This window comes from Gossypium hirsutum, chromosome D08, assembly GCF_007990345.1.
Source record: "Gossypium hirsutum isolate 1008001.06 chromosome D08, Gossypium_hirsutum_v2.1, whole genome shotgun sequence".
Classification (NCBI taxonomy): domain Eukaryota; kingdom Viridiplantae; phylum Streptophyta; class Magnoliopsida; order Malvales; family Malvaceae; genus Gossypium; species Gossypium hirsutum.
Genome location: NC_053444.1, coordinates 35994181 through 36009656, shown reverse-complemented (window position 1 = coordinate 36009656; position 15476 = coordinate 35994181). Strand labels below are relative to the sequence as shown.

The following is a 15476-nucleotide window of genomic DNA, read 5'->3' as shown; positions in this document are numbered from 1 at the left end:
AGGTAACATTTTTTTCATGGGTTGTTGTTTGAAATGGTGTATATATATGAATGACACTTAATTTTCTTGATTCAAATTTATAAATTAACTTAAAATTTTAAATTAATTTTTTTTAATTATTCGAGTATTATTATTAAAATCTAGATTAAATACTATTATCATTTGGATATTCAAATTTGAATTCGCTAAAATTCTTTATATATCACCAAAATTATAAGCATTTTGTAATTAATGAATTTAAAATTTCAATTCGCAATCATTATCTAATTCAGTAATGTGAATTCAGTAATGGATATCTAGGACATCTATCCGTATTCACTCTAAACTTTCAGTAGATAATAATTTTAAAACTCAATCAAAATATTATCCAAATTCACCATATTCTGAAAAAAAAGGATCAAATATCATAGACATCTAAATTTGCAATATGAATTGCCATAATCAAGTGTACAAGTTTGGTGAGGTTTTTGAGATGAAGTTTTTGTTAAATAAATATATTTAAGGGTAAATATTTGATATATTATTAGTGAAATTTTTTAATTTTATAAATAGGGTTCAAATTGTATCACATGTACCATTTAAAAAAAAACTTATATCTTTATTATTATTTTTATCCTAAAGGGTATGTGTCACACAATTGTTTTAATATAATGTGTCACACATTTAACTCTGCTTGTGTAGTTTTTAAATTTCACTACTAGTACATAGTTTTTGTTATAACGCTTTTCACTTTTATAAGGATGGGAGATGTCATCAGAACACTTATATTGCAAAAATTTTGTAAACTATTTAAGAAATTAAACTTTGAAACAATTCAATAAAAACATAAAATCTAGATAAATACATTTTGAAGTCCTTGAAATTATTTTAAAAACATTTAGAAATATTTGATGTGTGGTTGGAAGTGTCTGGGGTCAAATATGAATTTTGATGGGCTTGAAATACTTGAAATAGTGTAGTGACCCAAATTCAAGGACTATGTGTAACACAAATTACCCGTATTCAATACCGGAATAGGGTACGAGGCATTACCAAAACACATGCACTTGTAAATGTATTTAACCGAGTTATAAAATCTCATCTAAATTAAAACTTTCAAAATAATTAACATGCTCCTGTAACTTTTCACAGTATATCCTCAAAATGTTATAATCATAATAATTAGGGCTTACGAGACCCGATACATACTCATGCAATTCAATGCTTCATTTCCATTTCCTTCAATTCGTAATTTCTCATGCTCACGATTTAGATTATATCACTAGCAATTTCCATTTAATTCACGTACAATTCAATGACATCAAGTTCAACACTAATACGTATTTACCATTTAACTCAATGTTTATTGATTATACCATTCAATAACACATTTATGAAATTCTCAATTTTGGAATGAAAATATCACTTTAGCTTGAATAACAACATCGTCCTGATATAAATACACTACCACTTTTCCATTTACTTTAATTCTTTTGGGCCCATTTGTCACTTACCATCCTTAATCAAATTAGGGAACGGTTACGGAAAATTGAGTACTTCACTTTCACCTTGCCATAGTATAACTATGGTCTTACATATGATCACTTATCACTTGTCCCTGATCAGATAAGTGTAGCTAGGCTACCACTTATCACTTTCTCACTTGATCAGATAAGTGTAGCTAAGGCTAACACTTATCACTTTGTCACTTGATCAGATAAGTATAGCACTTATCACTTTTTCACTTGATCAGATAAGTGTAGCTAAAGCTACCACTTATCACTTTGTCTCTTGATCAGATAAGTATAGCCGAAGCTATCACTTATCACTTTTCACTTGTCACTTGATCAGATAAGTGTAGCTGAAGCTATCACTTATCACTTTGTCACTTGATCAGATAAGTATAGCCGAAGCTATTACTTATCACTTTCCACTTGTCACTTGATAAGATAAGTGTAGCTAAAGCTACCACTTATCACTTTGTCACTTGATCAGAAGTACTCAAATCCGGCGTTCCGCTCAATTTGATCATTTATTCATATATCAGGCTTACCAACATGTGTTAATTCATAAACCATTCATGATATTATTTCATGCCAAATCATATACTGAATATACCATACACACATACTATGAAACTTTATTTTCACACATGCCATGACCAATAATGCACAAATATAAGTATAATTCATATTTCATCTTTTATCAATTAAAATCAAGCATATGACCAATTATACACAAATCATTCATATATTTCCCAATTTTCCTCATCCTCCTCTCCATTCCACATCCTTAATGTGTATAACACACTTAAACAACATTAGCTATAATTTCACTATCCACTCACATGTATATTCAAAACTGTTTATCCGAGTCAGAGTCACTAAATTATTTTTATCTGGAGCTACAGAGCTCCAAATTAAGATCCGTTAATTTTCCCTGAAACTAGACTCACATATATTCATACCATAAAATTTTAAGAATTTTTTTTTAGCCAAATAGTACATTTTATTCTTTAAAATTTCCCCTGTTTCGCTGTCTGACAGTTCCGACCACTCTTCACTTAAAATTAATTAGCTCATTGTACAGAATTCGGATGATATTTTCGTTTGTTTCTTATAAAAATAGACTCATTAAGGATTCTAACCATATAAATTATAACTCATAATAATTTTTTTTACGATTTTTAATGATTTTCCAAAGTCAGAACAGGGGAACCCGAATTCATTCTGACATTGTCTCACAAAATCTATTATATCTCATGATTTACAATTCCATTGCTCACACCATTTCTTTTATAAGAAACTAGACTCAATAAGCTTTAGTTTCATATTTTATTCATTCTCTAATTCAATCTCTACAATTTTTGGTGATTTTTCAAAGTTACACTACTGCTGCTGTCCAAAACTGCTTTAGTGCAAAATGTTGATTTCCATTTTGCCCCAAATTTCACAGTTTATACAATTCGGTCCTTTCTCAATTAACCCCTCAATTAATCTAATTTTCTCAATTAATACTTTATCTAGACATTATAAGTTGTTAATAAACTATTGAAATTCAGAATTTCCACATATAACTCTAACTTCAAACTCTTTTACTATTAGGTCCCAAACATTCACTTTCTATTCAATTCTTTCAATAAAATCAGCATATGAACAATTTAAAGCTCTAATTTCATGATAAATCATCATATAATTTCAGCACATTTTCATATCAACTTTCAACTTCTTTCATAAAATCAAAAACTAATGAATTTAACAAGTGGGCCTAGTTGTAAAAGTCATAAAAATACAAAAATTTTAAGAAATAGTCAAGAATTGAACTTACTTGTAATAAAAATATGAAGAACCAGCTTGAAGCAGCCCTTCCATGGTGTTTTAGCTGATGTGAATTCAGAAAAATGAAGAGAAATCTAGATAATTCCACTTTGGTCCTAACTTTATTAAGCAAATTTTGCAATATTCCAATTTTTCCCTTAATTCTTCTTACTTTCTTGCTGATTTCATGCCTTTGCCGTCCAGCCCAAATAGACCTTGGGTCTATTTTCCTTTTAACCCCTCTTTCTTTTATCATTTAAGCTATTTAATCATTTCCCAAAATTTTGTATTTGTTACAATTTAGTCCTTTTTGTTCAATTAATTATCGGAACTTTAAAATTTCTTAACGAAACTTTAATACTAACTTTTTAACACTCCATAAATATTTATAAAAATATTTATGGCTCGGTTTAAAATCCCCGAGGTCTTGATACCTCATTTTGATTCTAATTATTTTAATATTTATTTCTAGTGCACTATTCACTATTTCAAAAATTTTCCTAACTTCACATTTAACTTATACTTACTAAATTAATAATATTTTCTACCCATTTGTCGAATTTAGTGATCTCGAATCACCGTTCCGACACCTCTGAAAATTCAGGCCATTACATTTTTTTTTTCTCGTCGGATTTGTGGTCCCAAAACCACTGTTCCGACTAGGCCTAAAATCGGGCTATTACACTATGTATCAATAGATAAAATGTATGTACTGATATGTTGGGTAATGTACTGGTACATAGGTCTTATATATCTGTTCCTAGGCTAGAAACTAGAGCTTTTCAACTACTAAAAGGGTAATTTGGATTTTTTTTTCTAAGGGAATATTTAGAATATTAATATATGAGAATAATTGAGTACATGAATTAATTCTAGCCATTGGATTTGTATTCAAATCAAGTGATTAATTTGGGCCACATATGGGTTGACTTTGACTTTGACTTTGACCTATAATTGCATTTTGTTGGTCTCTTAATGTGTTGGGATCTAGTGCATTTAGTATAGTATTCTCATCTATGTACTTGTAATTTTTAGAACATATTGGTTTAGATAAATATTCATCAATATAATTAATATCTTTTGTATATTATCCTCAATAGTTTTTGCACGCAAAGCAAAATGAAATAAAATGTTAGTTCATTTATTATGTAAAGTTTAACTAATATCAAGCGACATTACATGGTTGGATCATAGTGTGGAAAGATAACTTATATTAGTAGATAATCTAAGCATGTCCTTAGTTTAATCAAAATTGAGCAAAGCAATTGAAAGACCAATATGTCGTCTATTAAGTCTAATTGAGAAAATACATTGTCTTGGGTATCGAAATGGATGACTCCTACAAGATAGAGACATAGGGCACGTTTGGTTCGCTGTATTGGAATAGAGGCGTAATAACAAATCAATTATTTGGTTGAATGTAATGGAATAGAGGCGTAATAGTATTCTTATGTTTGGTTGAATGGAATAGAGGTGTAATAGCATAAGGAAAAAAGTTAAAATGACTAGAATACCCTTAGCAGAAATTTGTTTAGATAAATGATTTTTGTTATTGTTATTAAATTTTAATAAGATTATTAATATCAGTAATAAATAATTTAATCATATTTTAACATAATTATTATTAAATATAATTTAATAAAAATATATAATTTAATAAAATTCTTAATATTAGATATTCTTAATATTAAATTACTAAAATCATAATATATAATACTATAAAATATAATTTAACATAATTATTATTAAATATAATTTAATAAAAATATATAATTTAATAAAATTCTTAATATTAAATATATTCTTATATGAATTTACTAAAATCCTAATATATAATACTATAAAATATAATTTAAAATAATTATTATTAAATATAATTTAATAAAAATATATAATTTAATCTAAAGTTTGAATGTGTATTTACCTAGCAAAAATCAATGAACTATCGTGTAACTATAACCTTAATAATATATGATGTATAATTAATATTTCGTGACTAATTAATAGCATAGAGATAAATATAGTAATGACGAATTTATAGTATACGATTAAAATGCTAATAATTTATAGTATACAATTAAAATATTATAAACAAAATAATAGTAAATGATATATAAGATAAATTAACATATAAATAATTCATATATTTAGAAGGAATAAAGATAAATTTAGTGTGATAAAATACAACATTACTTTGAAATCAAGGTTGCGAATTAGTTTTCGTGCAAGCTTTTCCAAATGCTATATTAATGATATTGAACAAGTAGTAATGTAAAGCTCTTTTCTTATATCCTCCAAATACTTCAACTGATTTCTCCATTTATCAGCAAAATAAAAGCCATCCTGAGCAGCAAAACAACTTCCAAATATAGCATTTGATCCAGTCATCCTCATAAACAAACAAGTCAACCCCCTATTACAAGCCTCAGTTCCTAATAGGCAATAGGAGAAAAACAAGATTCTAGTGGCAACATAATTCCAAAATATATAAACATGCATTTAAAAACTTTTAGATCAAACATCAAATTTACTGGCAATGTTGCAACAAAGCGAAGTGCCATCCTTTTTATTGGTATGAACAGAGAAATAGGTGTCTGGGCATAGCCCCAACAATCTCAATGCTTCCTCTACAACTTCGTCTAGATTCTCGTAGTAAACACCAACATGATCACCTGTTTCATATCTGAAAAGGAAGACAAGTATGAGCTGGTGAAGTTCTCTATTATGTAGCATCTAGTTTTAAGATGGGGATAAGAGAGGAGAGGAGGTCATCATAATTGGAAAAAGAGAAAAAAAACTTAGCAATACAGAACAAAATATTTAGGAAAGTAGTAACTTACGATAGTCCAGTGCCAGTAATATCAAATTCAAGATGGATGCAAGAACGATCAGATGCAGGAGTATGAAGCTCCTTCCTCATAGCCACATTAGACCTTCAAGTTAGAAACAAAAAACCAAGTTAGGTTTCATCAAAGAAGAATACTAAAAAAATGGCCACCAGGATATCTAAAAAAACTATTCCTGTATACCTGCATGGATGTTGAGCATCATAAACAGTGTGGCCATTTGCATTGTTCCAGTTCTTATCCTTGACAGGTGCATTTGCAAGATCATAAAATACTACACGGTATTCCAAAACAACAGCAGTGTATGGGGTAGAAATAGTTGTTGTATCATCGTCATCACGTAGAAGCTGATCTAACTCGGGCCACACTGATTCACGCCTAGAAGAACAACATGGTTCAATAAAGGGTAAATGTAAAAGAATGAAAAAGCTTTTTATTCGAACAGAGGTGATGTTCTTTTTACCAGGCAGTAAAGTCATCTTCAATGCATTGATCATCATCTCCAAGACCCACAGGAACTAGACGTTTTGCTTCTGCAAATATAGTAAGGCCAATTTTAGCACATAGGTTCCCATGCAGTGAAAATTTGATGACATTATGTATGAACCAACTCTAAAAGAATCTTCTACTACATAGCCCCATCATTTTATCCATCTGTGTATATTTCTGTTTGAACATTTGAATACATAAATAGAAACATTTGGATACATGTCAAGACTCACTTCATCTCACTGAAATTAGAATGCACATCTATTCAAAATTATCAAGTTAAAAGATGAATATTATAGTTCTGGATTGCAATGTATATTTAGTGATTTAAGTAATAGTATTGCCAAAAACTTTTGCATTCACCTTTCAATAAAACTTTTCCTCGTGAAATAGTCAAGTGACTAGAGGTGAGTGATAATATAGCTTTTATACTGGAATGATATGGATATTAAGATGCATCATCATAATTCATAAAACGGAAAATTAGTTAGCCAAGGTTAACAACATTTTTAGCATCCAAGTAGCCATTACAAAAATTAAAATTCCATGAATCGAAGTGTCAATTTATAAGCGAGGGGGAGATAAAAGAAAAATTAATAGCGTACCCTGCTCAGTAAGGATTTCATCAACAACCTTCGCAACCTAAGGAAAAATAAAAAATAAATGAACAAATAAAACTAATAAGAAAAACATAAAGAAAAAGTAAATCAAGGAAACACTTATATATAAATGTAGCGGAACCTTGGCGAAGCCTTCGACGGTGTCGGTTTGAGTACCGAAGAAGATAGTGACTTTTTTCTTTCCATCGTCAACTTCATCTTCACGATCTTTAACAATCAGAGGCTTAGGAGGAGTGATTTGCTTAGGTTTCTGAGAACCGGATCTACGCTATTAGATCGAGCGGCGAAACTTTCATTGAACCAGAAAATGAAGACGAAGGTTCCATTTGTTACAGAAAATTAAAGAACCGTAAATGCAAAAGACAAATGGAGGAGAAATTAGAGGCAGAGGAGATCTCTGATCGGCTTTAATGAAATAAATAAATAAATAAAATTTGGCGTTGTTGAGAGTTTGGTGGTAGTTGAGAGTTGTGAGACTTGTTCAGAGAGGGAGCTGAAAAGAAGAAGACTGGGAGGGAAAACAGGGAGGGTAAACTGAAGCACCACCTAAACTGAGCAAAAGGGAGGGATTAGAAATCGGTGGATTTTGGGGATTAGATCAATAATGTATTAGACCCGTAATAACAATATCCTGAACCAAACAAAGGATTAAAGGGGGATTAAGTGGGGCCCACAGATTAGGGGTGTATTGGCTATGCCAGTACACCCAACCAAACATGGTGATAGATGTGATTGACAAGATTGACAGCACATTGGACAAGATCCAAGTAGAATAGATCCTAGATCTATTTATTGATTTATTCACTTTTGACGGTCATAGTGTTGCATATTTTAATCCTGAGTGGATGATGGACTATGTATATGTGATTCGTATACTTTGATGTAAATGCTTGAGTTCAAATAGATAAGGAACAAAAAGTTGGTACATTGGGTATATTGTTTCTGTAGTATGTAGATCACTTCACAATAGTGGAATTCATAGGCCAATTAAAGGGTAAATGATATCCTCTCAATAGCATTACATGATAGATGAAAAGCAACTTGGCCACGAGTAATTTGTATTTGTGATAAATGATTTAATTACTATTTGATAGTAATTGAATTTACATGAAAACAGATGCAATGGTTGCCACAAGATAAAATTATTTGACTTGGTGCCCTAAGTGTAGTATTTTCGTCTATGTACACTTTTATTTTTCTCAAATAGATTGGTTTAATAAAATTATCTATGAATTACATTAATACTTTTTGCATATTGTCCTCAATGGTTTTTGCACACAAATAAAAATGGAAGAAAATATTAGCTCACTGATTATCTAATGTTTAACTACTGCTAAACAGTATTACGTGGTTGGATTGTAATACGAAAAGACAACTTGTATTAGTAGATAAACCTAAACATGTCCTTAGCCTAATCGAAAATGAGCAAACTGATAAAAAGACTAATATGTTGTCTATCAAGTTCAATTGGGGAGATGTTTTGTCTTGGGCATCAAATTAGATGACTCCCAAAATATAGATATATAGATGTAATTACTGGACTGGTAGTACATCGAACAAGATCCAAGTAAAATAGATCCTGAATCCATTTATGAATTTATTAACTTGTGACGTTCATAGTGTGACATACCTTAATCTTAAGTGGATGATGGACTATGTATACGTGACTCATATACTTTGATGTAAGTAAAAGCCTCTGTTCAAATAAATAAGGAACCAAAAGTTGGTGCGTTGGGTATACGATTTTTGCAGTATATAGCATCACTCATAACAATGAAATTCATAGCCTAATAAATAGGTAAATGATATCCTCTCATTAGCATTACATGATAGATAAAAAGTAAACGTGGTTATGAGTCATTTGTCTTTGTGATAAATGACTTAATTACTATTTAATAGTAATTGACTTTTCATGAAAGAAGATGTAATGGTTACCATAAGATAAAATAGGATCATATTGGGAGAACGAAATTATCCCAAATAGATTAAGGATGTACTATGAGGGTAACAAACTTATGGCAAGGTCATTGGACAAGCACTGATTAAGTAGATTTCATAATGGTATGTAATTGGGGGGAGCTATAGTGGAATGACTTTATGACTAAATGAGTTTATAATTAATAGGTAAAAAGATGAAACTTAATTATAAATCATTTGATCTTTAATCACATATGTTCAAACGGATCCCTTTGCTAGCTCGTTGAAACTGGAAATGAATTTCATTCAAAATCAAATGAATAGAAATGATAAGATAGAGAAATGATTTACATTCAAAAATGAATGTGGTTTCTCACTAAGTATGAAAATGGTCTGAGAATTAATTTACGTTTTTTGAATTATTATTCAAGTAAATAATTGAAGTTTAAAAATGGAATTAAATTAATTTTTAATTGTGAATCCTTTGAATGTAGAAATTAAATATATTTTCTCATAGATTCTTTTATGGTAAAGTTGTCATGACCTTAGCAAAATTAGAATTGGATTGAGAAAATTATTTAATTGAAAAATCAATTTATTAATTAATTTAATTTAATTTAATACGATTTATTTTGGGAAATATAAAAATATGCATTGGGTTGGATTAAATTATAAAATGTTGGGTTAAAAGTCCAATAAGCACATATAATTGCACAAGATACAGGAGAGGCCCAAAACCCCTCATAATATGTATGAGGGGCAGGAACCCTAGTGTATTTAACTAGGGTTAGCCACCCCTCTCTCCTAATTCAAATAGGGAATTGATTTTTCTATTAAATAAGTATTATTTGTATTCTAGTAATTCAATTATGGTTACTTTATCCCTCCCTATAAATATATGGCACTGGTAGAGTTAAACACACAAAACTTTAAGATATTGTTATTCTGCCCGAAAATATTGAGAATTTATTTTTAAGTATAAATTCTATTTTCCAAGAATAACAATTCTACTAGTTTCTATAAGAGAGAGAGATTTACTTTCTTACTGAAAGTACGAAAATTATTTCTACTTCTATATTTGATTTATAATTGTTCGACCCACACTCAAAGTAATTCGTAGTACGAGAATAGCGGAAAAATCGTTTGGTTGAAAGCCAAGAACGTCAAGGATCCGTCTCGCACAAAGTACATGAACTTTTTGGGAAAAGTTTATTGCTATAATTATCACAAACCGACTCGATTTTCAAATTTTTATTTTTTTACTGTGCAAGTAAACCGTTTTCAAATCGAAATTTTTTCCAACAAAAATTGAATATATTAGGAGAACAGATTTACCCCGAAGAGATTAAGGATATAATATAAGGGTAACACACTTGTGACAAGGTCATTGGAAGAGCATTTATTGAGTGGATTTCGTAATGATATATAATAAGGGAGAGCTCAGCCAAAATGCTTTCGTGGAATGACTTCGTGACTAAACAATGTTGTAATTAATATGCGAAAAGTCAGAACTTAATTATAAATCATTTGAGCCTTAATAATATATGTCCAATCGATTCCTCAGCTAGCTCGATATAACTAGAAATGAATTGCATTTAGAACCAATAATATGAAATGAATGAAAACAAAAAAGCCAAAGAAATAGATCACATGTATCACTAACTGTAGTGAATGCGTTTTCTCGCTAAGTACAAAAATGACTTAGGAATTAATTTAATTTCTTCGAATTATTATTTAATTAATTGTAATTAATTAGTGATTATGGATCTTTTGAATAAGACAATTAAATATTTTTCCTTATAGATTCTAATATTGTAAAGTAGCAATGACTTTAGCGAAATTAGAATTGGGTTGAAAAAATAATTTAATTGGACCTGATACAAGAAAGATCCAACTTGGCCTTATATCACATAAGGGGTGGCAAACCTTAGTGTTTTGTGGAGGGTGTCACTATCCCCTATACTATAGTTCTACTATGATATTGTATTTTTATTAAATATTTTTATTTAATTAGACCTTATTCAAATAGATGTTATGTTGTAACACCCCTTAGCCTGCTAGGAGACATGGCGTATATCAATCAGCCAAATAAACCTCTCAATGGACTAGGGCGTTACTGATAGACTCAAACCTTTGGCTTAATTTAAATCTTTGAGAAATCAGTTGTAAGGATTCTCCGTTTAGTGAAAGATCATTATTCTTGGCTCATTTAGTAACGTATCTTTGAAGAAAGTAATAGGAATTAATAAAGACAATCTTTAAATCATACACTGCCATGTATGGAAAATACACTTAATAGAAAAGACAAGTTTGTAATATGCAAATCAAGGGAGTTTGCGTACACATGTATAATAAGGGGAAGTTCTACTTTATGACAAAAACAATACAGTTGTGGGGTAAAAACAAAAGTCAAGTATAAAACATTTATATACGGCATCCGCCAACTAGATAACTTGGCTTTATATCACGTAAGGGGCACAAATCCTAATGTTTTACGGGGGGTGTCACCATCCCCTATACTATAGTTCTACTATAATATTTCATTTTTATTAAATATTATTATTGAATTAGACCTTATTCAAATAGATGTTTTGTTGTAACACCCCTTAGCCCGTCAAGAGACATGGCGTATATCAACCAGCCAAACAAGCTGCCCAACGGACCGATGTGTTATTGATAGACTCAAATCCTTTGGCTTAATTTAAATATTTGAGAAATCAATTGTAAGAGTTTTCCTTCTAGTGAAAGACCATTATTCTTGGCTCATTTAGTAACGTATCCTTGAAGAAAGTAATAGGAATTAATAAATGCAATCTTTAAATCATACTCTGTCGTGTATGGCGAGTACACTTAAAAGAAAAGGCAAGTTTGTAATATGCAAATCAAGGGAGATTGGCATACACATGTATAATAGGGGGCAGTTCCACTTTAAGACAAAAACAATATGTTTGTAGGGTAAAAACAAAATTAAAGTACAAAACGCTTATATATGCCATCCGTCAACTAGCCAACTTGTCCTTATATCACGTAAGGGGCGACAAACCCTAGTGTTTTAAGGGGGTGTCACTGTTTCCTGTACTATAGTTCTACTATAATATTGTATTTTTTTATTAAATATTATTATTGAATTAGACCTTATTCAAATAGATGTTTTGTTGTAACACCCCTTAGCCCTTCAGGAGACATGGCATATATCAATTAGCCAAACAAACCACCCAACGGATCGGGGCATTACTGGTAGACTCAAATCCTTTGGCTTAATTTAAATCTTTGAGAAATCAGTTGTAAGGGTTCTCTTTTTAGTGAAAGACCATTATTCTTGGCCCATTTAGTAACGTATCCTTGAAGAAAGTAATAGGAATTAATAAAGGCAATCTTTAAATCATACACTGTCATGTATGGCAAATACACTTAATAGAAAATGCAAGTTTGTAATATGCAAATCAAGGGAGTTTGGTATACACATGTATAATAAGGGGCAGTTTCACTTTAAGACAAAAACAATATGATTGTGGGGTAAAAACAAAAGTTAAGTACAAAACTTTTATATATGCCATCTGCCAACTAGCCATGCATGATACAAAATAGACAAGTGGTTCACTCGCAGACGTAGCTCTGGCGTAATCCCCTTCTATTGGTCTTCTTCCATTACTCAAAAGCTGGGGAAAGAAAAGTAACAGAGTAAATTCAATTGAACTCAGTGAGTTCCAAATAGAGGCAGAATGATTATCAAGTTATCGATAGTAAACCCAAAAATAAAGACAATTTCGAGACTTAGTCATATAGACACATTGTGCCAAGTTGCCAGTGTAATACCCCTAACACGTCTCCATCGCCGGGTTAGAGTTACAGAGCATTACCGAACAATTGAAATAACATTTTACCTCAAAGCATCTCAATAAAATCATTTAACATTATTTAAGTAAATCACATTAAAAAAATCAAACATATACATTTGGGCCTTAACTCGAGCCTTCGAGGCCCTAAAAATAGTTTAGAAATAGTCTGGACTAAATAAAAACAAATCAGAAAAATTGGGAAAAAGTTGAAAATTTTGAAAACAGGGGTCACACGGCCGTGTGGCTAGGTCGTGTGACATAGCCCAAGCTGTGTCACAACCCGTGTAACTCACTGAGTTAGGTTACACGGCCGTGTCGCAGGCCGTGTAACTCTCTGACTTGCAACACACGACCGTGTCGCAGGACGTGTGCTAGGTCGTGTAACACAGTGACATGATACACTAACAATTTACAAATGACACACGGTTGTGTCGCCAGGCCGTGTGACAACCTGTGTCCCAGGTTGTGTGATCCATAATTTGACCCTAAAAATAAGTCATTTCAAGGCCAAAACACACCTAGCCATCCATCCTATTTGTGCACACATTCAATTGACTTAAACATCATTCAAACACTTATAAACATACCATTTCAAACATCATATTTCATATAACCAGTATGCCATTCAAAGGCACCACATTTATACCAAAACATTATTAACCAAACAAATCAATATATCCATACTTCAAGCACAAAACCTAGTTCATTTTTCTACCAAATGATATCACAAATGACCATTTACATGCCACCACAAACATACCAAAAGAGTCTTATATACAAGCACTTAAGAATGGCCAAAATGACTTAACTTGCCAAGGTTCCAAAGCTCATCAAACTAAATATAAACTTGAAAACCAAATACATACCAAATCAACCATTACACATTCAAGAAATACCATTATAAAAGGGGTCCTATACATAACCTTGGCCAAATTACTCAAAAATTACCGAAATGGTAGCTGGATAGTGTGATTGATCCCCGACAAGCTTTCAATCGATCGAGCTTCTAATAATCTATAAAACAAAGAAAAATAACTACGTAAGCAACTAGTGCTTAGTAAGCCCGTATAAACTCAAACATAACTTACCATTTCTTTAACACAAATTATAGAATAAGCATAATATCATTACCAAGACCATAAGTTTAGTAAAAGCCTATACAAGCACCATCAAACTCACAAGTTTGTAGGTTCATCCATGATACATATGAGTTCAAACATATAGTAAGTAAATTTCATATACACATAATTTAATTCATCAACCTTTTCATAAGATCATGAATCATTTCATTTATATACTTACCATGCGATTTCTTTTACTTACCCATTGAACCATCTAGAATTACATTGGATACTTGAGAATGCTCACACATTGTGTGCCTTTACATATAACCGTAACTTTTCCTTTACATCAATACTCACACGAGCTATGAAATGGGACTGCTCACACGAGCTGTGGGTCGAAATGTTAGCTACACGATGCTGCTCACACGAGTTGTGGAGAATCTGCAACAAATGCAGGACCTCAGCCATCAGTAGGACATTTAATACTAGCACCCGAAACATGAAATCCCTAATGACATGTCATTCGTATCCTAAGAATTCTTAAGGTTCAAACGGGATTCGTTATTCGTCAATTACTTAAAACACTGATACATAAACATTTTCAATTCCGTTTATATTAACACAATATAGTAAATAATCAATTTAGCTATCATTAATACGATTATAATTCATACGAACTTACCTCGACAACTAAATTCGTAGAAGTATAATTTTAGACTAATCCGAAGCTTTCACCTTCCCTCGATTTAAGTCCGACTGTTGTTTATCTTGATATAAATAGATAATTTCATTCAATTAAGTACTTCAAGTATTCAATTCAATTCATAATTCATATTTATGTAAAATTACAAAATTACCCTTAATATTTTAACTTTTCACAATTTAGTTCTTAAGCTCATAACTTGAATATTAATCATTTTAACCTAAATCCATATTAACCAATGCTACAAGGGACCTTGGAACAACCCATAATTACCAACATTTCATAATAAAACCCATGAATTTACACTTTCAACAATTTAATCCCTATTTCAAATTCATCAAAAATCATTTAACAAAATAAGTTTGTTTAACAACCAAGATTAATAATCTATCAAATAACTTCAAAACATATTAAAAAAAAACAACCATGGAAGTCCCTTAACCCCTAAAAATTTTGTAAATTAATCCTCAGGCCAGCTAGATTAAGTTAAAACGAACTCAAAAAAATAAAAATAATTAAAAACGGGGTTTAAATTCATACCATGCAAGAGTAAAATGCTTGACCGAACCTTTCTTCTTCTCTAATGGCTATTTTAGGTTGTATAAACAAAGATGGAGAAGATAACATCTTTCTTTTGTCTTTTATTTACTTAACTTTTCTCTTATTTACTAAATTACTGCTTTAACCTTAAAATTAATAAAA

The 15476-nt window shown here is 30.8% G+C and overlaps 1 protein-coding gene across 1 annotated transcript; it reads right to left on the bottom strand.

Moving 5' to 3' along the window:
- Positions 1-5440: 5440 nt before the first annotated feature.
- LOC107919113 (NADPH--cytochrome P450 reductase) lies at positions 5441-6432 on the bottom strand. Its single transcript, XM_016848644.2, has 3 exons — positions 6326-6432; positions 6137-6229; positions 5441-5979 (listed from the first exon to the last, which is right to left on the bottom strand). The coding sequence occupies exons 2-3, from the start codon at positions 6214-6216 to the stop codon at positions 5811-5813; spliced, it is 249 nt and encodes an 82-aa protein (XP_016704133.2). The 5' UTR covers positions 6217-6229; positions 6326-6432; the 3' UTR covers positions 5441-5810.
- Between the last annotated feature and the right edge of the window lie 9044 nt (positions 6433-15476).

Excerpts from the sequence above, each read along its gene's own strand:
- LOC107919113 (XM_016848644.2), bottom strand. The coding sequence starts at position 6,216 with ATGAGGAAGGAGCTTCATACTCCTGCATCTGATCGTTCTTGCATCCAT. Across the intron at positions 5,980-6,136 it reads ATTACTGGCACTGGACTATC|ATATGAAACAGGTGATCATG; the intron begins GTAAGTTACTAC and ends CTTCCTTTTCAG.